We start from the raw sequence: 26,456 nt of genomic DNA, 5'->3' as shown, positions 1-26,456 counted from the left end.
CAGAGCGTCTGTAACCTGCTTGACACAAATGTGGACAGCTGATTTGGACAAACCGCAAAGATCACCCACTGAGCCCTGGAAGAAGCCAGAGGCATGGAAGTGGAGGGCAACTGTGAGTTTCAGAGCCGCTGGCATGGGGTGTCCACCCACACAGTTTGGCCCTGAGATCTACCCTATCATCTGACAGATATCGGTGACTGTCTCCCTTGAGAGTCGGAGCCTCCTTAGGCACTGCACCTCAGTCATATTGGAGGTAGCTGTTTCTCCACCTGTATACTCTGGCAGCAGGATAGTGGCTTCTTCTGTGGCCCCTTGCACCTTGGACAATCTCTTGGCCCTGCACCCCTTGTGCCTGCGCCTGGCCTCCCAAAGATGGCTCCCCTGGAGGCTGATTGTCCAGTCCTGGCCTCCTCCTATTCTATCCCTCCCTTCCTCCTCAACAGAGCTGCCTCCAGTGGAGATGTCAGAACCCATACCCCAGGCTAAATGGAGGCCTCTGGAAAGCTGCAGGCCCGAGAAAGAATACTGTCTGCAGGCTGGTTTCAAAGTACACAGAAAGCTCTTGGAAATCGATGTGAACTGCTAACAATCAAACAGGCAAGTTTAAAACACTTTCTGCAATTAAAACTTTGTGTGAAACATGAACAACCCCTCTGAGTCCACATATCCCGCCAGTGCATGACTTTTATTAAAAAATCTCCTACCCGCCTGCACGTTGGGCCCGTGCGCCGACCCGAAGTTCGCATGGGCCCCTCAAAATCCTGCATAATTGGCAAGGGTCTTAACGAGGCCTTTAATTAATGGCAGGCAAGCATCCCGCTGCTTCGCGCGTCCGCCGACTGAAATATTGCGATGCTGCGCGCTGACGTCGGGATGCTAGCGCGACATTTTAAGCGCTGAAGTGCGGCCTCCGCCACCCACATGTCAGCCAGAAAATTCTGTCCCTTAACTCGATTTTCTCTCTCTCTCTACTGATGCTGCGTATTTCTAGCATTTTCTGTTTTTACTGGAGTAGGGGACTGCTGTTCTGAAGCTGAAATTTAGTTACATCAGCAAGGAAAAATAGAGGTGAATTTATTCTATTTAATCCTTTTTTATTTGAGCAAGGAATGCATGGTCTGGATATTGGATACCTGAAATGGAATGCTTTCCTATTTTCTAGCACGAACATCCCACAACTTGAGCCCCTACACAAAAAAGTTGAACTTCATTTAATCTCAATGATGGAAACTACATAAAACATATTTAACTTCAAAATTATCAAAACCGTATCTCATTAAACAAAACCAATAGTATCATTTGAAGCCTTTTCTGATACAGTGAACACATAATTTTATTAGCATTTGCTAGAGTTCAAGTCACAATTTGTCATTTGTGCCATTAAAGCTGGGTTAATAATTTTTCCCAAAAATCAACACCAATAAAAGTTGATTACTTTTCAGAATTTAAAACTTAAAATAGAAATAGCTTTGTGGGAAAAAATGATTCCACACCTTAAATTTACTTCAATTGACAGTTCCCCATTGCCTCGTGATTCCACCAGACACCAAATGAAATACTGAATGTAAGGCCTGTGGTCCATTTACAAAAGAAAAATTAGACTAACCCATGGACAAAGTTTAATAAAGATGTAAAATAACAAGCTTGAGTGATTTGAACGGTACCATTGGTAAGGTCACTTCAAATATGAATTTGAAATGTTTGTGAATGTTTGACATAAAAGAGTACCACACAGTTTTAACACATTTGCTTTGCACTTTTAAAAAAAATACACTACCAGTTGACTGTGTACTGCAATAAATCTTAATTGTACTTCTGTAGCACTTGAAGGCAGATTTTGTAAAGAGAAAGTGGAATATAATGAACAGGAATGTTATTGTAAAGGTAATGATAACTGCTGCTTCAAAATATTATAAAAACTGAATTACACAATGCCACCTGGAACAACAGGGAATTCAAGATTCAGCAGAAATATAATTTATAGATCGCTTTCATGAAAATGAGTAAACTACTGATAATTATGAAGGGGAATGTGTGCCAGTTGCTTGAATTTGTATTTTCTGTTTTAAAAAAAACTGATATTGAATTCAAATATACCAAAACTCAACAGATTTTCTTCATTCTTTATTACTTAAATAAAAACAAGTCACAACTAGTACTACTTATGGACTGTGTGACAATATAAAATTAATAGAGGCTTGTTTTTTTCATGATCCGCAAAAATTCTTGTTCATTTATCTCACCATCACCATCACGGTCAGCTTCATCGATCATTTCCTGTTTATGAATGGAAAATAAATCTTTAAACACATTATTTGAAGTGGCATTTCTTCCTATATGATCATGAAACTGTAAACCTATTTGAAAAGTATATTTAAAAAACTCTTTCCAGAACAGTAAACACACATACTAGCAGATTGTCAGTGGCTTTGTTGCTTTATGGGAGGTAACATGATGGGCTAGATTTTGCTGGAGTGAGGATCTCATGGCATATTATCTCACAGCATTAGACCTTACCTCAGCTCAAATTTATTTTGTGCTGTAACTTGCTGTAAGTGTAAGCTCATAAAGGCATGCAAGAGCATCTGGGATCTGAGTAAATGACGGGACTAAGTGTTTCCCCCATACAATGAGATTTAAGGATTAAGAAGGAAACATGGGAACAAGAGAGAAAGAGGGCAAATTACAGTGAGTTGAATAGAGTCAAATCAGGTACAGAAAGGGAAATAAAGAGGGAAAGAAAGATTGGATTAAGAGAAAAAAGCACAAAGAAAAAAAATGTATATTTTTTTTAAATCTCTAACAGCAATTGACTGCATGCAGGGGTGATATTGAATTGTTTAAAATGTTCCCTTTCTGGATTAGAGAAGTTGATTGGGATTGCATTATCAATTATCATATTGCCGTAAAGGTACTTATGCTACTAAATTACATCCCCAACTTTCTGCAGCAGGTTTAATAGGAAATTATTGTGCTAGTACAGCAAGATCTTAAAAACAGAGAGGTTATGGGCAAGATTTTGTTTGCGCAAAGCAAATGGTGGAGAGGTGTTAATTAATCAGCAAGTTCTAGAAATTCACAATTCACAGTGTATCTCTTAATATCCTGAATTTGCTGGTCTATTTGCACATCAACAATGTTGGGTTCAATTTTAACTAACTCAAAACCCATTCATCACACAGAATTAAAATCGGGCCTGTGGCACATCTTTTGCACACTTAATTTATTGGCAAGGTTGGGCCCCAATCACCAATTATGATTATTACATTTTTATTATAGTATAGCTAATTATAACAGTAATTTGGGATATAAATGGCACAATAGTTCCCATATGTTAAGTTATTCTGTTTATATATGTATAACATTTTATGTCTTACTTTAAAACAAAACACAGGAAGATGTTCCAGGTTGTAGACAAGTAGATAGATGTGTAGCAGTATTTGCAGGGATGACAATACAGCACTATAGTTACATCAAGAGGCTGGTTCTGAGTGTAGGAGCACTGGAATAGCAATGGTGGATACTAGGAACACTGGGAAAAGGGTTTGGTGGGAATGACAATACTGGAAGTGAAGCCCAGGGCAGTGGGAGAGGATAGTGGAGAAAGGGACCACTGGAAGTAGTATGTCAGATGCCAGAGGACAAAGCAAGGCAGATGGTAAAGCTTGGGAGCAGATCAAATACAGGTCTCTCGGAGTGCTAAGGAATGGGGCGATAGGATTGAGATAAATAGAAATAGGGGATTGCAAATGCAAACACACCAGATGAAAGAATGAAAGTTTCAGAAATGATGGGTAAGAAAGATTTGAATTCTGTGAAAACTGTGAGGAGAGTATTTTACCAAGTGGGTTGGGGGGAGGGCATAGGTGGCAGGTGTCCGGTGGTGGTGAAGGAGAATGAATGCTCTAAACTCATTGACGTTTACAGCACAGGAGGCCATTTGATCCATCATGTCCACACTGGTCAACAAAGTTCCGCCTACACTAAGCTCATTTTCCAGCACTTGGCCCCCTTGCAGGCTATGGCAACGCAACTGAATATCTAAATACTTCTTAAACGTTACAACAGCTAGAGAGAGATAGGAAAGAGGGATACTGGAGTGACAGAGAAAAAGACAGGGAACAAGGCTCAGGGAGAGAGAAAGCAAATAATCACATGCTAAAACCTATAACGATACCACTGTTTATGGAATGGGATTCCCTTATTTTTCATACCATTGTACTAAAAGAGTTGCCAGTCAAAGGGGATGTTGCCTTCTCCTTTGGAAAGGTAGCAACAGTGCCCCTTTGTAAGGAGGCTGCATGAAAAAAAAATTTGTAGGACAAAAACGAGAACACATATGTTAATAATTCAAACTTTACATGGTTCTGATGTATAATTGAAAAAAACAAGGTCCATTTATCATTACCACTATCCCTTGTTTCTACATGAGAAATGCATTTTCACCACTAATCAGGACCATTCTTTCATTAATTACTCTTTACATATATGTGTTTATGGGCAGAATTTTACTGTCACCCACTTGCAGGTTTACAGGCATTGGGGGACCTGTAAAATTTTGAGGCTGGCTTGAGGGATTCAGGGGAGGTGGGAAACCTGGCAGGTCACCCTGCTCGGGCCTCGGGCAGGAAGTCAGGGGAAACGTCTCCCTCAAGGGCCCCCTTTCCACATTGGGTGCCTCCCCATTCCCACTCCCTATCCTCTCCCCCCAACTGGTACTCCATCCCCTCCGACCTCTCCATTAATATCTACACACCCTTGGTCTCACCTCCCCTCCCCACCCTGAGCCCCACCTCACACTTACCTGGTCCTGGTCTCCAGGACTTAGAATCTAGGAACTTCTCATAGTCCCAATCCTGGCCACTGGGACCACTGACGTGCCAGCCAATCTCTCTAAGGTGGGACTTCTGCTGAGTGAGGGGGTGGAAGCCTTGTCTTCAAATAATTAATGTGCTTTGGAGCGTTAAGTGGATGCAGGCTGTCATGATCAGCCGGGATGTATTCCCTGTCGACTCTTCGAGTGGTGGGGCGGGAGACATCACCATCTGAAAAATCTTGCGCTATGTTTTCTTCTAGTATTTCAGCAAACTCCTTTTTTCTAAATTATTTGTTGTTTCCCTTCTATATCTGATACACCAGTTTTGATTTACTCTTTCACATTATTAACCTTACACTTATCATATCCCTCTTATGCAGTTCCATTTAAATTTCCAAGTAAATAAAAAGGACTCCATGGGGAGAATTTTCTCCCCGTTGGGTGGGCTGGTTGGGAGCAGGGCCGATCGCCGCCCACAATTGGCTGTGTGTTGCCATTTTACGTGGGTGGGCCTCCAGCGCGATGCACACCTGGGAGCGCTCAGCGCTACCTGTGCGGGGCAGGGGGGAGGAGGGAGAGTCGGATACTGCACTCTTTAGTGCATGCTCGAGAAAGAGCGCAGAAATCTCCCTGAGGCACGGAGCTGCCCCAGGGAGATTAATTTCATTACCAAAAATTGAAAAAAAGAATAAATAATTCAGACATGTCCACTCATGTGACATCATCACATGAGCTGGGACATGTTTATGAATTTCTTTGAAACATTTTATTGAATTAATAAACCCTTCATGAAACCTCATCCCACCCGTTGATGAGGTTCCATGAAAAATACAAAGGCCGCCTGGGCTCTTCGCCTGTCCATCAACCTTAAGGTTAGACAGGCAGCCCTGACAATTACTTCAATTAGATTATTAACAGCCTTAACAGGCTTTTGACAGTTCGGCAGGCGCGCAGCCAACTCCGGTGCGCGTGCGCCGAACTGAAGATCAGAATGGTGCGCAGTGATGTCAGGACACATGCCCGACATCACCACGTGTCATTTTAAGCATCGGCAAGCCCCCGCACGCAAACAGAAGATTCTGGCCCAGCTTTTGCTGAACTTCCTTTACTTCTTTTGGGAATATTACCTAGTTTACCATTTCCCATTGGAACATTTCCAAATGTGTGTTCTCTGTCTTATGTTGCAAATTTTCTTTTAAATTTATCTGGTCTAGTTCCCTTTTTGTGTTGTTGAAATTGACTTTTATCCAGTCAACAACATCTATCTTCACCTGTTCCCTCTTTTCAATTTTCCCAACAATCATAATTAAACTGTGGTCACCGTTTCCTAATTTTTCTTCTATCCATTCATTATTTACTAGGTGAGATGAAGTAAGGTGGGAAAAGGCTTGTATGGAGCATAAACACTGGCTTAGACTTGTTGGGTCAAATCGTCTGTTTTTGTACTGTAAAATTCGATGTAATTATTTGCTTTCCCAATTCACATCCTAGAATTAGATTCAGCTGTGTCCCTTTTGTTGCTAGACTAAGTCATACTGATCTAGAAAGCAGCTCCGGAAACAAAGGGGTAAATTTTATGATGTCTGTATAGCTGCTGAGGCCTCACTCACAGCCAATGAATATTGAAATATCGCAGTAGATGACCTCACCACTGTTCTTGCAAAGTTTACCTTATAGCCAAAATGTCTTATCTCTTTTCCTAAATGTATTACCTTTTACCCCAATCTATCTTTGGATAATTATCAATCCATTATTACTGCTTTCTTATTTCTGCATTTTTCTCTTATTTATCCGTATATTTCTTCCTCCACGTCTTTCACGAGTTCAGCAGTATTAAATAAATAGCAGTACTGTTCAGCAGTCTACGATAAACTACCAATAGAGTATTTGTTTCCATCTTATTCCTTAAAGTCTAATCAAACAGATCCAGTCATTTTCACCATTACTTATGATCCTTACATTCTGGTGCTGTAATGGGATCTTTGATCAATACTGCTATCTTTCCATTTTTCCTTACTCTATTCCTCTTGAATATATTGTAACTAGGAATGTTCAGTTTCCAGTCCTACCATATCCTAAGTCATGCCTCGTAATGTCATTACATCATACCCCATGCTCATTGCAAGCTGTGGCATTAGCTAATTAATTTTATTTTAAAGGCTTCAATGCGTAAGACTTACACCTGCTTCTGTTTTTGGCAAACATACCCTTTTTAATTCCTCCCCCTTAAAAATCATTCTTCATTATTTACCTGTTTTGTATTTTTCAAAGTTTCTGTTTATTTTCCACTCCCTCATCTTATTTGCTCTCTCCCAATGCCGTTGGTTTTTAAACCCTCTGCCCTTGTGGTAGCTTTCCCAACTCTCAGCAAGAAGGCTGGGTGTTCCAGCCTCACTCCAGGGACTTGAACCTAGACTGATACTTTAGTACAGTGCTGCACTACTAGAGGTGCTATTCCTCTGAAGAAATGTTAAAACCAGGCTCGTATGGATGGATGTAAAAGATCCCATTGCACAACTTTGAAGAAGAGCAGAGTAGTTCCGCTGGTGTTCTGATCAATATTTATCCACTTACTAATTCCTAAAAATAACAGAGTATTTGCTGTGTGCATTTCCTACATATGACAGTGACTATAGCACTTCATTGGCTGTGAAGCACTTTGAGATGTCATAAGGTCATGAAAGGAGTTAAATAAATGCGCTGTTTTTAGCATTTTATAGTTGTTATTGCAGCAGTGCTCCCCCCACTCTTTGGCGACACCGGTTATTGCAGTGGAGAAACCGCCAACAACGTGCTATCACCCTAACCATTGAGAGCCGACCCTAGGTTACTGGAGGCTGGATGTCTGGGGGAAGGCTGCTGAAGGGGAGCTTGAAGTGGTGGGGATGGGAATGTAAAGTTAAAAAGAGGGAGACTGAGGAATGATAATTCAGCAGCAGCAATAATAACAACATGGTGAGTGAGAGCGACACAGAGAGGAGCACCTAAAAACCTGGAGATTTTACTTTGGGTAAAACTTGAAAAATGGTTTCTACTGGTGGACAAATGTGGAACAAAAACAGAGGATTCTCACTGGAAGAACCAAGGCGAAAGAAGGATTTTACACTGAGGGTTATTAATTAGACCATGAGATGCTTCACCACAAATGCTATTGAGCGAGAAATTAGAACTGCATTTCAAAGGGAATGTGTAAGTATTAAGAAGAAAGAATATAAAGACATTAGGGGGAATTGGAGTAAAGGAGAAAGCACCGACATCTGCATAGACACCAAGGGCCAAATGGCCTCCACTTGTTCTGCAATTTCTATCATTCCAAGAAAATTATTCTTCACTAAGTCCAAGCCCGAGGGATAGTTCATAAATGCTGGTCCTGAACTGAGTTTATAGTAATATGACCCGTGAGAAGTTCCCAAAACACCTGAGCCTACTGCCCTGGAAAGGCAAGATATCTCAAAAAGTTGAGCAACAGATGAAGCTAGCTGTTTCACGCTGCTACCATGCAGTAGCAATATGAGTGGTATTCATCACTAACAGGATGTAGCCATCAAGCCAAAAAGACATTCTGCCTATCACACAAATGAGTAATGTGGTGTATGAATTTGAGCGCCAGTATGATGCTAGGTATGTAGGCAGTATGTCTCAAAAACTGGTGGATTGTATCAAACAGCATGTCCCTTCCGCTGTTCACAACAGGCAAGGTACATACCGTACCCAACCAGCCTATGTTTGCAAAACTCAAAAGTGTCCAACATGAGATGTGATTCTATGATTGGACAATATTTGCTTAATAATCCTCAGTGTGCTAAAAAATTACAGATAACCAATTTAAGGTTGTCAGTCAGGCTCGCAGTGTGGCACATTTGCATGTACTGGAAGCTACATGTATTAATACAAGGCCCTGTTCTTTGCAAACAGAAAGAACATGTACACACATTGCCCCTGTTTCAGCTAAACAAAATAAGTGATTGCCATTCGCTGGTTCATTCCTCAGGTTAATACCCTGACCAATCAGAGTCAAGCTGCCTGGTTTAAATTTCAAACAATGCTTGGCAATTAACTGTCAGTCACCATTAATTGGTGCATTCTCCATGGCAACACCTCTACCGAGTGTCCACTTGCCAACCAATCAGCACTCTCTTCTCATATAGTATAAATTTGTTGCTTCCCCTGACACTGGTGTTCTTGCGATTGTCCTGATGAATGCAAGACGAAAAGCTTCAACAGTATGTCTTTTTTCAGCAATACTCAACTACTGCTCTTTGTGAAATCTCCTGGTTTAGTTCAGATTCAGTCCATGCCAGTTGATTTTGACGTATGACATCCAAGTACAAATTGACTCAAAGGCTCCCAGCTCAGAGTTATCACTTTCAGACTCCAAGTCAGAATAAGAGTTTAAAAAAAATAGGTGCTGTCAAAGGAGCCTTAGTGAGTTGCTGAAGTGCATCTTGTAGATAGTATACACTGCTGCCACTGTGCATTGGTGGTGGAAGGAGTGAATGTTTAGGTAAGTGGATGGGGTTCTGATCAAGCGGGCTGCTCTGTCCTGGATGATGTCAAGCATCTTGAGTGCTGTTGGAGCCACACACATCCAGGCAAGGAGAAAATATTCCATCACACCCCTGTCTTGTGCCTTATAGATGGTGGACAGGCCTTGGGGAGTCAGGAGATGAGTTACTCACCTCAGAATTCCCAGCCTCTGACCCTACTCTTGTAGCCACAGCTGGTCCAGCTTCGTTTCAGGCCAACGTAATTCCCAGGAGGATTCAGAGATGGTAATGTCAAGGGGAGATGAATAAATTCACTCTTGTTGGAGATGGTCATCACATGGCACTTGTGTGGCGTGAATGTTACTTGCCACTTATCAGCCCAAGCCTAATTGTTGTCCAGGTCTTGTTGCATATGGACATGAACTGCTTAGTATCTGAGGAGACACAAATGGTACTAAACATTGTGCAATCATCAAAGAGCATGCCCGCTCTGACCTTATGATGGAGGGAAGGTCATTGCTGAAGTAGCTGAAGCTGGCAGAACTCAGCAGTCATTTCCTGGAACTGAAATCGTTGGCCTCCAACAATCACAACCATCTTTGTGCTAGGTTTGGAGAGTTTTCCCCAATTCCCATTGACTTTAGTTTCACTAGGGTTCCTTGATGCCATACTCGGTCAAATGCTGCCTTGGTGTCAAGGGCAGTCACTCTCACCTCAGTTCTGGAATTCAGCTCTTTTGTCCATGTTTGAACCAAGGCTGTAATGAGATCAGAAGCCGAATGGCCCTGGCGGGATCCAAACTGAGCATCAGTGAACAGTTATTGCTGTGCAAATACTGTTTGATAGTACTGTTGATGACGCCTTCCATCACTTTGCTGATGATTGAGGGGAGGCTGATGGGGCAGTAATTATCCAGTTGGATCTGTCCAGCTTTTTGTTCACAGCATATATCTGGGCAATTTTCAAATTGTCAGGTAGATGCCAGTGTTGTATCAGTGAATTATTATATCATTATTGGCTATGAGGAGAATCTGAGTATCAGTAATAGTTATCAGTGAATTTTGGTGAGTTACTGCTGGTTACTGATGGAATCAGAGTTCCTCCACTTCTAGTTCCCCCTCCAGGAATCTCTCCCCCAACCTTCAGTTTATCCTCTTCCTGCCTACTTAGTTTCCTTTGTTCACCTGCTTTGGGGTAGTATCCTAGTTCTAGGACCTGTACACATAACAGCTACTGGCACAAAATAATGAACAAAGACACTCAACTGCAGGGGACCTGATCTTCAGGAGATAAACATAGTAACATTTTCAGATGTCACATGACCAGATCTCTAGGACTACCTCCACCAGAGTTAGCAACACCGTTCAGGTGAAGCATATCTGTCCTGTACATATTACTCCTGTCGCAGAACCAGTACCAATGTCCAGAAATTTGAACCATTTTTCCAGCCATGCATTTATTCCTTACTTTACTATTCCCGTACTGATTAATACATGAAACAACGAATAATCTTGAGATTATTAGCCTTGCCAGGACCACAAGTCTATTCCTTCCTAAATGGCTCCATTATGAACATGAATTTCTTGCTGTTTTCCCTTCCCTCTCCAAAATAGTTTGTACTTGCTCCATTACATTCCTTGCACCATAAGTTGAAGGTCAACACAAAAAAAGGGACTCTGCACTGTGGTAAAATAATTACCTGTCTATGCTCCTCACTATGAAATCAATTGCCAGTGATTTTGCATTTCATATTTGCTCTTTCCCTCAGCAACCACTTGCCCGGAGGTACTATGGTATTGCTCATGGTTTTCTTTAAGTTATTGCCACTGCCTACTTGCTTATCAGTTCAACATTCTTAAGAGATTTCTATATTATCTCCAGTTTCCACTCTGATTACAGAGACTCACTTCTCAATTACTCACTACCTACTTTCTGGATACATATTCCAGGAAGTCTTCAGCATCACACACAAGAAGTTCCCAGTGAACACAAACACCATGGTGCAAGAGAAGCAGGACTTAAGGGTGCTTGTGCCCAAACCTTTGAAGGTGGCAGGGCAGGTTAACAAAGCAGCTAGAATTCTGGGCTTTAAAAATAGAGAAAAAAAGTACAAAAGCCAGGAAAATATTAGATTGGCCCCAGCTGCAGGACTGTGTCCAAATCTGGGCACCAGGCTGCTTTACTGATGAGGGACTGCAATTAGATGGATAGAAGCTGCTGTTCTCTTTAGAGCGGAGAAGACTAAGAGATTTTTTTAAAAGTGCTTAAAATAATGAAGGATTTACATCAAATAAATAAAATGAAAGGTTTCTAATGGCTAAAGCATCAATAATCAGGTCAGAAATTTAAGGTACTTGGCAATAAAAAGAGGCTACATGAGAAAAAATTTAATTTATTAAAAGAGGGGTTAGGATTGGAATGCACTATCTGATAGGGTGGTGGACACAGATTCAATACTAGCCTTCAAAAATGAATTGGATAGATATCTGAAGGAAAATAAAAGTTGTAGTGATATGGGAAAAGAGTAAGGGAATGGGATCAACTGGATTGCTCTTAGAAACAGCCAGCACAGACTAGATGAGCAAAATTACCTTTCTCTATGTTGCACTATTCTATGATTTTATGGAAGTGATGATTTTGAAAAAGTGAATACAAAATGCAAAGCTAAAGTGGAATCGTGGTGCAGTACATTGGTGCACTGTGCATAAAATGACAGGATGTGGGTTACAACCACAATTCCCCGAAGAGTGAACTTTAACTTACCAGTAGCTAACTAAAACAAACAATGATTAGGGAATGGGTAAGCAGCAGAGTGGTGGGGGTGTGGGCGGTACACAAGTGGGGGGAAATTAAAGAAAGTAAATGTTGCCACCTATTAATGACTAATGCAATTGCAGGAGTTGCAGTGGTGCAGGAAGCAGTCACCCCAGAGCACTCATTGCTCATCTTCTACAACATAATATGCATAACAAGAAAGAGTGATTCAAAAACAAATGAGCGTGAGAGGAGAAACAGCAAAAGCAAGCGCTAAGAGAGAAAAAGAGTGAGTTCAGGGTAAAAAGAGAAACTGATGGACATATGGTAAAAGGAAAGGGGGTGACAAAAATAAGGGAGAAGTGACATAGTTAGAGCAAGCAAAGTAGATCATTGGGAAAACAATGGCAAGAAAAAGAACAGTTAGATAAATAGGGGAAGGATGAAAGAAAAAGGCAAGACCAAAAAAAGAGACAACAAAAGAGTGAATGAGAGGGGTAATGAAAAATGGGAAAAGAATGGGGGAACTAAAATTAATAGGGGAGAGACATGGGAGAGAAACAGAGTGAGGAAAGGGAAAGAGAGAGTGTGAGAAAGAAAAAAGAAAAAGAAAACAAGAGCAAAGGAATGAAATTGCAGAAAGCATGCTATAGAGAGAGAGAGAGAGAGAGAGAGAGAGAGACACCAAGGGAGAGACTGCACAAGGAAAGAACAAGCAAAGACAGACTGAAAATAGAGAAGAAAAGGGAAGAGAACTTGTAAGAAAGTGAAAGAAACTGACGAGTAAATTGAGCAAAAAGCGAAAAATGTCATATCTAGGTTCATGGATGTGCTATATCTCATTATTCATAAGTTAATGGTAATTCCTCCAGCCAATTGGTGGCCATCAGCCAGCATGCCCTGTTGCTGGGGGAGATGGTGGCATAGTGGTAATGCCACTGAACTAGTAATCCAGAGGCCCAGGCCCAGTCCAAGGCTCATGCTCTAGCTACATAAATTCCACTGGTTGCCGTGGAGCTTAAATTCTATTAATGAATCTGAAATATAAAGATAGTCTCATCTATTGCGGTCGAGACCCATCTGGTTCACGAATGTCCTTTGGGGAGGAAATCTGATGTCCTTACCACAGTCTGGCCTACAGATGACTCCAGACCTATAGAAACGTGGTTGACTCTTAACTGTCCTCTGAAATGTTAAGTTCAGTGGCAATTATGGATGGGTAACAAATGTTGGTTTTTACAACTGTTGTATGATGTGCCTGCATGCCACTGTAATGTAAAGCTCGGCAGAGCAAAGGTTAATGTGGGATTGGAGGATAGCACCACCCAAGAATCAAATGGTAATTGGAACCAGCCTGCATGGAGGTAACAGCACCATGCATGACAGTAACCTGGGATCTGCAAATAGTTAAAGGTTAATAATAAAGGGTTCATGTTTAAATATACTAGTCTCAAGAGCTCATCATTGAGACATCCAATGAACCCATATTACAAGGTGGCTAGCAGCGGTGGGAGTTCCTCAAAGATATCACATCAGGGGTGATATGAAGGTGGCATTTTAAACAATGAACCCAGAACTGTATCCCAAGGTATGAGAAACTAAAAACTGAAACAAAACTAGACAGATATGCACCTTTGAAGAAAGATTGAAGAAACTTCACTACAGCCTTAGAAGTTGAGGAATCACCAGAAGTAGAAGTTTACTGCAAGACCCCCGAGTGATGCAGAGGTAAAAAAGAATCAAATGGAGATAACCAAGTACCAGAAACAGAGTAGCACTACCATTCGTCCAAACGCGACAGACTGAGATGTGGAAGACTGTCAAGCCTCAAGACTGTCTGAATTTATAAAGTCAGGGGGAACTGGGATAGCAAGTAAAGATTGTATTACTAATAGTTACACTCCATTGGAAAGCTTTCTTTGGAGAAGGGGGATGTTGTATGATGTGCCCGCAGGCCAGTATAATGTATAGGTGCTTGGCAGAGCAAGGGTTAACATGGGACTGAAGGATAGCACCGCCCACAGTATGATGCACAGAGTCACATGGTAAAAAACTGAGAGAACAGTTTAGACAGAACATTCTGCCACCAGCCTGCATAAAGGTAACAGCACTATGCATGACGGTAATCTGGGATCTGTAAACAAAGTTTAACAATAAAGGGTTCATGTTTAAATATACAAGTCTCAAGATCTCATCATTGAAACATCTAAAGAACCCATATTACAACACCAACAACGCCCACATCCCATGAAACAATAAAAAGAAAAAATCTGAAATTATGTTGTTTTCAAAAACCAAGAGTTTCCAGACTTGATACTGTCTTATATACTGCATCTAAGAAATTTTTACAAGTACAACTTTCCTATCCAGAGAAAAAAACACACACAAAAAGAACCACCTGTAGTTCTTCATCAGTTAGATTTTCACCCAGTTCTTTAGCAACTCTCTTAAGGTTCTTGAATGATATCTTGCCAGTGCCATCATCGTCAAACAACCGAAAGGCTTTCAAAATTTCTTCCTTGGAGTCTTTCTCACTCTGGGATAAAACAAGTTATTTTATCAGATCCTTGATTAACTTTTCATTAATACTAATATTTCAAAGGCAGTTCTTGGTTTTTATGCACGTGTATATGATATCTCACCATTTTCTGAGTCATCATAGCTAGGAAGTCATTGAAATCAATGCTACCAGATCCTTCCTTGTCAATGTCTGAAATCATCTTTCTTATTTCTTCCTTTTTAGGTTCAAACCCCAATGCACGCATGGCAACCTAAAAAAAAGTGTTAACATGTCATTCCATTCAACTTTATAATATGGATGCAATTTAAATAAAGGAGGATAGAAATATGATTTTAAAAGGAGAAGGACAATATGGATATAAGCATTTCATGCCTCCACTTTCAACATAGAACAATTTGGTTTCTATTTAGTACAGAAACATCAGCATCCTACATGTTTGCATACTTTACAGTTTTGGATGCTGAACAGGAGACATCCAAGGTAGTAATGTCAACCTTGGCTCAATAACCAGTACTGAGTTTCCCTAGCTTGGGCATCTTCCTTTACCATCCGAAGTACAAAAAGGCAGAAAAGTAGAACAAACTTGTATTTACATAGCACCTTTCACAATCTCAGGTGTCCCAAAGCACTTTATACAACATGATGTACTTTTGAAGTATAATAATTGTTGTACTGTAGGGAAAGATGATCAATCGATCTTCACTGTAAGAGAACAGCAGTCAAAATATGTAGCTGCAGGTAGAGGTGTTTAGGTTTCTGTTATTGAGAAGGTGAGCTGAATACTTTACCTTGCAAGTATCACCCTGCATCTATTAAGTTATTTTAAAAAAAAGGAAGAAATCACAGCCAAAGTCTGTTTTGTGTTAAATTTACAGGCCGCAGTGTGAAATTAGCCACATTTGCAGCATTGACCTAATGTAGCCATGAAGGTTGTAAAACATGAGTGAATATTCAGATTAAATTGTTTTATAAAATTTTAAAACTTAAAAAAAGATCTGAATTGTTTGATTTAAAAAATATTATAATCTATAGATATTAGAAATTATATTAAAATACACCAATTATACATATCAGTGTGGTTCAAGGAGGTTTTGGGTCAAAGACTAACTCCAGGAATTGAGCATATAATCTCAAATGACTCTGTCACGCAATATTGTGAGGCTGAATTATCAAAACGCTATCTGTCCCTTCAGAGAATAGTGGATCTTAAAAATCCCATAGGACTATTCCATGAGGAGCAGGATGGTCTTATGTGTTTAGATAAGATTTGGCCCTTCATTATCACTGCCAAACAAACAGATCACTAATCATTAATTCCACTGCTGTTTGTGGCATCTTGTCGCAAAATGGCTACATCATTTGCCTACTGGTAATGTATTTACTGCAAATCACTATAAATGCAATTCTCTTTCTATACAAACTTAAATTTCAGACTGTTGTTTGAATGGAATTTCCTAAGAACTGCAAATAGTCTTCAAATTCTACCTCTAAGAATTGAAATTTAAAAGATAAAATATATAAAATTGATGTTGGTATTATTTAAAAACACCTTGATTTCCTTTACATCAATAGTTCCAGAACCATCAGTATCAAACAAATCAAAAGCCTCCCGGATTTCTTGCTTTTGTTCCTCTGTTAGATCAGGTCTTGGCCCAGGTTTTTTGCGCTGTGAAGATCCAATGCCACTTTTCCTGAAGCTTGATGCCTAAAGGATTAAAAATAACTTGGTGATTTGACATATACATTTAAATGGTTACTAATATTTGTGCAAACAACACTTACTTCCACCCTGTTCAACAGAACCACAGGGGTTTATAGCACAGAAGGAAGCCATTCAGTCCATAGGTCTCTGCCAGCTCTTTCCTAGAGCAGTCCAAAACTAATTATTTTTCCCTGGCCTCTCCCCAAAGCTTCACATTTTCTCAAATCTAAATATGCATCCATTCTTAAAACATTCCCTGAGTACAAAGCATTCCATGTCCCAACAACTGCTGTGTAAAAACATTTCTTCTAACATCTCTCCTTCTGCTCAATAATTGTTTTAAATTGATGACCCTTCGTAACGGACTCCTCAGAGGAAATCGTGCTTCACTATTCGTTCTATTTAAGTTCTTCATAATTTTAAAAATAAATATTAAATTTTCTCTTAGTCTTATCTGTTCCAGTTGAAATAGTCCCAATTATCTCAAAACTCTGCTAACAACTATAGTTTGCCATCTCTACAATGCTCATCATGTACCATATTCTTTAGCTGGGGTTCTCTTCAATCATAATTCTTTTGCTATGAATGGGCAGAATTTTCCATTCTGGAGACTAAGTCCAATGGCAGGCGGGAAATTCGGCAAGATTCCCGATGGGTGGCAGGATGGGTGAACGTGCGCAATCTTCCACTTTTCAGCTTATTAATTATGCATCAGCGAGGAACTCGGCGAATCTCGTGGCAAAGTAGGCAGGAAGTCACCCACCCTGGCTTAATCTCATGGGGTGGAAGGTCCTTGCAACATATTTAAAGGGCACCCGGACAGACATTCACTCACCGCAGGGCAGGAACTCCATGTTATTCCTCCAGAGTCCTTGCGTCCGCAAGCTGCACTGGAGAAGCTCGCAGAGGTGAGCAACCACATTCCGAAACATACAAGGGTCCCTCCGGCATTGATTTTTGCTCATCGCTAGACAAGAGCACAGCCAACAATACACCTATGGTTGGACCAATGCTCGCCATTGCAGTGGTCCATGCTCGCCAGTCTCTTGACCTTATAGAGGCCCTGCTGCCTCTTGCTGCTCAGCCCTTGCTCGTCCTGGCCGCCATCTCCTCATTTGGATGAGAGCCATTAACAAGGCAGGGTTGCCTACAGCCTGCATCATCGACGCCCTAGTGGCTTATGAACAAATTGAAGTGATAGATTTAATGTGCATGTCCTTTACATGCTTCCCTCCATCTCTAAGCCAGCTAGCAAGTGCCAAGCCCTTCCCCTGGCCTCTGTCTAGATATGGCATCCCCACTCCACCCCTTCCAGGTAAAGGACATCCTGGAGGATCAGAAAGTGTTCTTCCTGTTCATACATGAATGCATATAGAGACATTGCTCTTTAACGAGGGTAATGACAACCATGTGCAAGAATTCTCAAGTGGACACTTTACCACTTGTCCCCACTATCCTCGAAACTCTATAGAGCCTCGGCAGCATCGAAGACCAACCACATGATCCCTTGTCAGAAATCTCCATCCTCCTGGGTGAGTGGTCATGACTGAGTTGGCTGCCCTCCACCAGCTGTGCCCCTTGGAGGCATCCACCTCCCTCCCTCACTTCATCCCTGCCTCTGACTGCAGCCAATGGCAAATGGCACAGAATGAAGTGCAGCTCCACTCTTTGCTGGGATCTCGATATTATGAGAGACGAGTCAGGAACAAACCTGCTGCAATGTGGCCATCAACATGGAGGAGAACACAACTGAGCATCTTTGACATCCAGCTGCCTCATAGTTATCAGGGTAACCCTTGAACGGCCACTTGTGTTGACCTTGAACTCCACCCACCCGAAAAGACCCTCCTCCCATTTCCAAGGATTCACACGTAAAAAGCAACTGTGTTGTCAAGTACAACCATGATAGAATGGCATAATGTTGCAGACATGTTCCAACACCTTATACCTCTCCCCACATCACCCATCAACTTCCATCCATCACCACAGACCCATCCAATATCACCATTCATCGCCCTTCTGTCACCCTTGAATCTCCCCCCCGTTACCCTGAGCCCTATAAATATCCACCTCCAAATGCCATTCCTCCCCTTAGAACTGACACCCATTACTGTCTTCATACCCACCCTGACCCTGCCTCTTCCGTTATCCAAGCCACCTGTCTTGTCCCTCTCTGTGGCCCAGCTGATGATATCAATTTTACTTCAAAAGCAATTTGGAATAAACTCTTATACTAAAGCAAGCAAAATGCACAACTGAATCCTGTTTGTATTGTTCAATACATTAGCTATGAGCTACATGTCATTAATTGGGAATCTAAATTGCCTAACTACATTTTTGATTAGGAAATAAAAAACAATAAATAGACACTGTCATTTGGTGCATGATCTCAATGCACATTTGCACAGCATAAGCTTAGATTTTGAGCAAGGCAAAAAGTGTGGGAGTGTTCTTGATGACTGTGTGCTTTACTTCCTTGAGTACTGTTCATTTGTTATCTTCTAAAATGGTGCGTAACTTGGATAAAAACACCAGGTCTCAGCATAATGGAGCACAAGCCCAATCAATTGGAATAAACCATACCAGGCCAGAAGAAAGCAAGCTCAACCAATAGTGAACAGCTCCAACAAGGCAATGATGGCAAAGGGCAAGCAACATCTAACCAGGATCTGAATGGAGAGCTGGGATGGATCTAGCATGTCTTGTTGTGAGAGACAACATTGTCAGCCATCATTTCAATGAAGTCAATGTACTACTCCCAATTGTTGGACAAAAGCCTAGAAGCTGCATTAATGAGCTCTGTCTATTAAATTCACACCAGGTGGTGTGTGCCAAAGTCTTCCACTGCCATGCCATTTTGCATACGCAAGAAAGTTGGCAGAGGTGCCACCTGCCGGGAACCCAACTGAGCCACTTAAGTGGCCAATTAAGGACCACTTCCCACTTCCACTAGCTTTTTTTCCATGTCAGCAGGGCCCGCTGGGATGGTGGTTGTAGTTATTGGAGGCCAATCATCTCAGCCCCAGGACATTGTTGCAGGAGCTCCTCAGGACAGAGTCCTAGGCCCAACCATCTTCAGCTACTTCATCAATAACCTTCCTTCCCTTGCAAGGACAGATATGGAGATGTTCACTGATGATTGCACAGCCATCACTTCCATTTGCAACTCTACAGATAATGAAGCAGATTTTGCCTGCATGCAGCAAGACCTGGACAACATTCAGGCTTGTGACAAGTAACATTCACACCGCCCAAGTGCTAGGAAACAAGAAAGAGTCTCAGCACATCCCCAAGACATTTAATGGACTAACGTCGCAGAGTTACTACTGACCAGAAATGTAACTGCACTAGTCATACAAATACTATGGCTACAAGATGCCCTTTGCCATCATGCACTTGATGTGGTCTACTTGGACTTCAGCAAGACTTTTAATAAGGTCCCATATGGGAGACTGATAACCAAGGTAAGAGCCCATGGGATCTGAGGCAATTTGGCAAACTGGATCCAGGATTGGCTGAGTGGCAGGAAGCAGAGGGTGATGGTCAAGGAGTATTTTTGTGACTGGATGCCTGTGTCCAGTGGGGTTCCACAGGGATCAGTATTGAATCCCTTGATGTTTGTGGTATATAAAAACGATTTAGACTTGAATATAGGAGGGTTGATCAGTAAGTTCGCGGATGACACGAAAATTGGTGGGGTGATAAATACTGAGGAGGATAGCCTCAGATTACAGGAGATAAACGGGCTGGTCAGATGGGCTGATCAGTGGCAAATGGAATTTAAGCCGGATAAATGTGAAGTGATGCACTTGGGCAGGACAAACAAGGCACGGGAATACACAATGAATGATAGGACCCTGGGAAATACTGAGGATCAGAGGGACCTTGGTGTCCATGTCCACCGGTCCCTTAAGGTAGTGAGACAGGTTAAGAAGGCATATGGGATACTTGCCTTTATTAGCCGAGGCATAGAATATAAGAGCAGGGAGGTTATGCTGGAACTGTATAAAATGCTGCTTAGGCCACAGCTAGAGTATTGCATGCAGTTCTGGAATCCGCATTATAGGAAGGATGTGATTGCACTAGAGAGAGTGCAGAGGAGATTTGCCAGGACGTTGCCTGGGCTGGAGAGTTTTAGTTATATGGGGAGATTGGATAAACTGGGTTATTTTCCCCGCAGCAAAGGAGATTGAGGTGTATAAAATTATGAGGGGCGTAGACAGGAAGGAACTTTTCCCCTTGGTGGAGGGATCAATAACCAGGGGGCATAGATTTAAAGTAAGGGACAGGAGGTTTATAGGGGATGTGAGGAAGAATTTTTTCACCCAGAGGGTGGTGGGAATCTGGAACTCACTGCTTGAAAGGATGGTAGATACAGAAACCCTCATAACATTTAAGAAGTATTTGGATGTGCACTTCTGATGCCATGGCTTACAAGGCTATGGGCCTAGTGCTGGAAAATGGGATTAGAACAGTTAGGTATTTGTTTGACTGGTGCAGACTCAATGGGCCGAAGGGCCTTTTTCTGTGCTGTAGACATCTATGACTCTTAAGAGCAGGTCCGAGGCTGGGTATTCTGCATGCAGAGAGTAAACTCACCCCCTGACCTGTCAAAAACTTTCCAACATCATTAAGGCACAAGTCGGGACTCTTGGAATACTTTCCACTTGCCTGGATGAGCACAGATCCAACATTCAACAAGCTCAACACCATTCAGGACAAAGCAGCCCACCTGATTTGCAGTCCTATCTACCACTTCAAACATTCATTCCCTCTATCACTGGTGCACCATGGCTACAGTGTATATCATCTACAAGATGCACCGCAGCAACTCAGATTTCTCAATAACATCTTACAAATTCATGACCTCTGCCGTCTAGAACAAGACCAGTGGATATATGAGAACATCAACACCTACAATTTCCCTGCAAGTCGCACACCATCCTGATTTGGAAATATATTGCTGTTCCATCATTATCTCTGGGTCAAAATCCTAGAACTCCCTACCTAACAACCCTGTGGAAGTACCTTCACGACATAGGGGTTCAAGAAGCCTACCACCTTCTCAAGGACAATTAGAGATGGGCAAGTTGGTCTTGCCAGCATTGCCCACATCCCATGAATGAATAAAAAAGACTACAGACTTAAAAGTTGCATGAATATCTATTAAACTTGTATTTTATTGTTAAGAAAACCATTAGTTAGAAAAGTAATCTTGGTTGATATTTATCTTCAATTGCCCTAAAATGTTGAGAGTTAAAATGAATCCTTTACATCTCCTACTTGCACCCCATAACCTCAATGATCCTTCTTCAAAATACTACCAAAGAGAATTTATACACTCTGTCATGATCCTAGACCAGACCCCCAAGTTTTTGGTAAGATCCGGTTAGGGACCACTAACATTTTGTTTAAAGCAGACAAATATTGAAATTCAAGACACTAGCTCAGAGAATAAAAGACTTGAAAGGGATATCAAAGAAAACAATAAATCCATATCATTGTTTATATAACTTAATCCATATACTGAGAAAAAAAGAGAGACAAAGGGGAATGTGGGTCCATTAAAGACAGTAGTGGGTTATACAGTAATTGGCAAGAAAGAAACAATGGACTTGCTAGATAAGTTTTCACAGTAGAGGAAGATGATACAATACCAGTGATACAAGGAAAGCAAATTAAGAGGAGGAACAAATTAGATTCAATACAAGCAAAAAGATGGAAAAATGATTAGACAAATTTCCAGACTGGATGATTTCCAACCGAGCCTACTAAAATAGATGCATTGCCATAATTTCCCAAAGCTCTCTTGATTCAAGAATTGTGCTGTTAGATTGGAATACTCTGTTATTTAAGAAGGGAATGAGAGAGAAAACAGGTAGCTACAGTCAGTTATGAGAACGTTACTGAAATCTGTCATTAGGAGAGTGACTGAGCGATAATTGGATAAGAATGGATTGGTCAGCGAGTCATCATGATTTGTGATGGTTAATCATGGCTGACTAATCCAGTTGATTTTGTTGGGGATACTAACATGGTGGATAAGGAGTGTCTAAGAACATTATCTATATGGTCTTCCAAAGAGGCAATTGATAATGTTCCACACAAAACACTTGCAACATGGATTGGAAATTGAAAGTTCTGATAAAAGGTCATCAACCTGAAACATTAATTCTGTTTCTCAAATGGCGGAGCAGGCTTGAGAGGCCGAATGGACTTCTCCTAATTCATATGTCTGTAAAGGGAACATAGTCTGATTGGTGAAGTGTGATGGGTGGTGTTCTTCTGGGATCAATGCTGGACCCTTCAGCTTTTCACAGAATCACACAGTGCAGAAGAGGCCTTTCGGTCCATCGAGTCTGCACCGACACGTGAGAAACACGTGACCTATCTACCTAATCCCATTTACCAGCACTTGGCCCATAGCCTTGAATGTTATGACGTGCCAAGTGCTCATCCAGGTACTTTTTAAAGGATGTGAGGTAACCCACCTCCACCATCCTCCCAGGCAGCACATTCCAGACTATCACCACCCACTGGGTAAAAAGGTTTTTCCTCACAACCCCCTAAACCTCCTGCCCCTCACCTTGAACTTGTGTCCCCTCATGACTGACCCTTCAACTAAGGGGAACAGCTGCTCCCTATCCACCCTGTCCATGCCCCTCATAATCTTGTACACCTCGATCAGGTCGCCCCTCAGTCTTCTCTGCTCCAACAAAAACAACCCAAGTCTATCCACCTCTCTTCATAACTTAAATATTTCAACCCACGCAACATCCTGGTGAATCTCTTCTGCACCCCCTCCAGTGCAATCACATCCTTCCTACAATGTGGTGACCAGAGCTGCACGCAGTACTCCAGCTGTGGCCTCACCAAGGTGGAAGAAAGAATAAAGAGTTGTATATCCTAGTTAGCAGAAGGCAGTAGGTTAGGTGAAACAATAAGTTGTGTCAATGGAAGCAGGAAGTCACAAAGAGGCATAGGGAGAAGGGCCAAAACTGTGGCAAATGGAAATCAATATGGGGAAGTGTAGATCCAGTTTGGATCCAAGCAAGACAATCAGAAATTTTTATTCCAATGATGGAATAAGATGGAACAAGAAACTGTGGAGAGCAAAGAGATTTAGGTGACCATGTGCAAAAAATCAGTAAATGTTAAAAGCTCATGGATAGGCAGCTTATTTTTGACAGCAGCCATTCTAACCTGAAAGGAGTAGGACACCAGAAAAGATGTCAATCAAGAATAAACCCTTTAGTCTTTTGAAGAGAAGGACTTGACTATTGAACTGAATTGTATTGTTACTTAAGGTTGTGTGCAGCCCTATCATTAATAAAATCAATTGTTAGAAACTTTTAAAGTCTTGATTGATCTTACTTCTGATTACCCTAGAGTAAAGAGAGCTAAAAATCTTCAACATCTTCACATAAAGGTAGTGGAAATTTGAAACTCTATCCTCCAGAAGACTATAAATACTGCAACAGTTAAAATTTGAGGGGTTTTTGTTAATCATTCTTGGGATGCAAGTACCACTGGCAAGGCTGACATTTATTGACCATTCAAAGTTCACCTTGACAAAGTGATGATGGGCCTTATTGAATCAATGCAGTCCTTCTAATAATAGTGCTTCCACAATACTGTTGTTAGGTAGACAGTTCTAGGATTTTGATCCAGCGCCATTGAAGTAAGGTAGCAAGTCCAAGGCAGGATGCCGAAATTTAAAAGGCTACAGTGTTCTTGTGCACGTGCTTCTCATGTCCTTCTGAGTGCTGGAGTTTGTGGGTTTGTGAGATGCTGCCGAAGAAGCCTTGTTAAGTGCATCCATGGTATGTCAATGGTGAATGTTTAGACTAATAGGTGAAGTGATTGTTTTGTCCCAAGTGATATAGAGATTCCCTACACCCACCCCCCACCACTTGCACCCACACCCCAGCCACCTGGCAGACTTGACAATGGTAAGAGCTATGAATGTCATGGGAAGATGTTTAGCTTTTTTCTTGTTGGAAATGGTCATTGTCTGCACTTGCGTGGTATGAATGTTATTGGCCATTTATATGCAAGCTCGATGTTGGGCACGTCTTGCTGCATGTAGGGATGGATTACTTCATTATCTGAAGAAGTGGCGAGTAGTGTAACATCAGCCCTTTTCTGACCTTATGATAAGGGTAAGATCATCATGAACAGCTGGAAATAGTTGGGCAAGGACATTAGCCTGAGGAACCATTCCAGAAATATCCTGGGGCTGTGAGAACTGGCCTCTAACAATCACAACCATCATCTTTTGTACTAGGTATGACTCCAGCCATTTGAAAATTTTCCCCAATCCCCACTGACTTCAGTTGTACTAGGGCTCCTTGGTGGCACACTCACTCAAATGCTAACTTAATGTCAAGGGCAGCCACTCTCACCTAATGTATGGAATTCAGCTCAAGTCAATGATTGTCCAAGATCTGAAGCCAAGTGGTTCTGGCCTAAGTGAGCAGGTTATTGGTGAATACAAGCTACTTGAAAGCATTGTTGATGACTCCCTCAATTGCTTTTCTGATCAGTGAGCATAGATTGATAGGGCAACAATTAACTAGGTTGGCTTTATCCTGCTTTTTTGTTTTGCACATGACATATCTGGGTAATTTTCTGTATTGTCAGGTAGATTCCAGTATTGTAGCTGTACTGAACAGTTTAAATAGTGGTGCAACTAGCCCTGGAACACAGGTCTTCAGCACAATAGCTGAAGTGTAGTAGCTGGGGCATGTAGCCTTTGTTGTGCCTGGTTCACTCAATTGTTTCATGAAATTGAAATTAGAGGTAGAATTCGGCCATTCAGGGATGATGTCAGAAAGCCCATCTTCACACAAAGGGAGATCTGGAACATTCTCCCCCAAAAAGCTGTTGGGTCTAGATCAACTGAACATTTCATAACAGAGTCTGATAGATTGTTGTTAGGCAAAGATATTAAAGGTTACTGAACAAAGATGGGTCATGTTCTAATTGAATAATGGAATGGCTTGAGAGGCACTGAATGGCCTACTCATGTTTGTATGTAGTGTAGATTGAATCAAATTGGATGAAGATTGGCTGTTCTGTGAGTATGACTGTGACACATGTTTGTATGATTGATCTATGGGTCAACTCTCCCAATTTTGGCACCAGCACCCAGATGTTGACGAGGAGAACTTTGCAGAATCAATTGGGCTAGGTATGCCTTTATGGTGTTCTGAATCAATGCAGAGTATAGTTTATTCCTGTTTGCTTTCTAGTGATTTGAAACAACTGAGTAACTTGACAGAATATTTCAGAGGGCAGTTTGGAGAGACATATAGGCCAGACCAGGTAGCAGGGGCAGATTTCCTTCCCAAAACAATATTAATGAAAGTTAGCTTTTTAAACACGCGGAAATAAATTATTTATTGATTTTAAAAAGTAATTACAAATTCTCAAACTACCACATTGTCCAGATTAATAGTCGAATAAAACGATTATAATCTGTTACATGAATAATTCAGCAGAATGTCTTACATCAATTCTGGTCTGCAAAAGCTGCTTTTTTGAAGTTGAAAGAAAGAAACATTATGCAAAATGATTAGAGCTTTGGAGCTGGGGCTCATTGCACATGGTTGCTGTAGCCTCACTCGCTAAAAAGCAAGGTATCAATCGACAGAAGCAGATATTTGACATGTCTGTTTGATCTGGGTTGAGGTTTGGACAAAGTTAATAATATACAATATCCTGGGATTTGTAAATACTCTAAATGACAGTAGGATTCATTTCCCTTTGAAGTAAAATCCAGATTTTTAAAGCCCATTAAAATTGGCTAAATTTTAACTTTGAATCTGCTTTACCTAAACTTGCAGTTGCAGACTTAAGGATCAATTACACCTGGAACAAGTAGTGGGACTATTTAGTAGAGTCAAGAAATCCTTCCTTACGGACAAGTGGAGGAAAACCAGTCAGTGAATTACTCAACAAATTATCAACTCAATGAGGAATTTTTATAAAAATCTTACCATTGCCCCGAGGTAAGCACTCAAACTGTATATAAAACAAACCGCAAGGTTGAGATCTTCCAGCGACTGTTTAATTTTTCCAACGTAAACAAACTCTCGAACACCTCACTTAGTTCCTAGACAAACACACTGCACTCGTCAACAACCGAAGGCGGGCGCAGTGATGTCACTCTGA

The 26,456-nt window shown here is 41.3% G+C and overlaps 1 protein-coding gene across 1 annotated transcript; it reads right to left on the bottom strand.

Moving 5' to 3' along the window:
- Nucleotides 1-2,111: 2,111 nt before the first annotated feature.
- On the bottom strand, nucleotides 2,112-26,454 carry cetn4 (centrin 4). The gene is made up of 5 exons (XM_041188810.1): nucleotides 26,282-26,454; nucleotides 16,128-16,283; nucleotides 14,700-14,828; nucleotides 14,456-14,593; nucleotides 2,112-2,277 (listed from the first exon to the last, which is right to left on the bottom strand). Exons 1-5 carry the CDS (start codon nucleotides 26,282-26,284, stop codon nucleotides 2,188-2,190), a joined length of 516 nt encoding a protein of 171 aa, XP_041044744.1. The 5' UTR covers nucleotides 26,285-26,454; the 3' UTR covers nucleotides 2,112-2,187.
- Nucleotides 26,455-26,456: the final 2 nt, after the last annotated feature.

Source organism: Carcharodon carcharias, chromosome 1 (genome assembly GCF_017639515.1).
Source record: "Carcharodon carcharias isolate sCarCar2 chromosome 1, sCarCar2.pri, whole genome shotgun sequence".
Classification (NCBI taxonomy): Eukaryota; Metazoa; Chordata; class Chondrichthyes; order Lamniformes; family Lamnidae; genus Carcharodon; species Carcharodon carcharias.
Note: the sequence above shows the minus strand (reverse complement) of the source record. Positions and strands in the feature narration are given on the sequence as shown.

Excerpts from the sequence above, each read along its gene's own strand:
- cetn4 (XM_041188810.1), bottom strand. Across the intron at positions 14,594-14,699 it reads CTATGATGACTCAGAAAATG|AGTGAGAAAGACTCCAAGGA; the intron begins GTGAGATATCAT and ends GTTTTATCCCAG. Across the intron at positions 2,278-14,455 it reads TAACTGATGAAGAACTACAG|GAAATGATCGATGAAGCTGA; the intron begins GTGGTTCTTTTT and ends ATTCATAAACAG.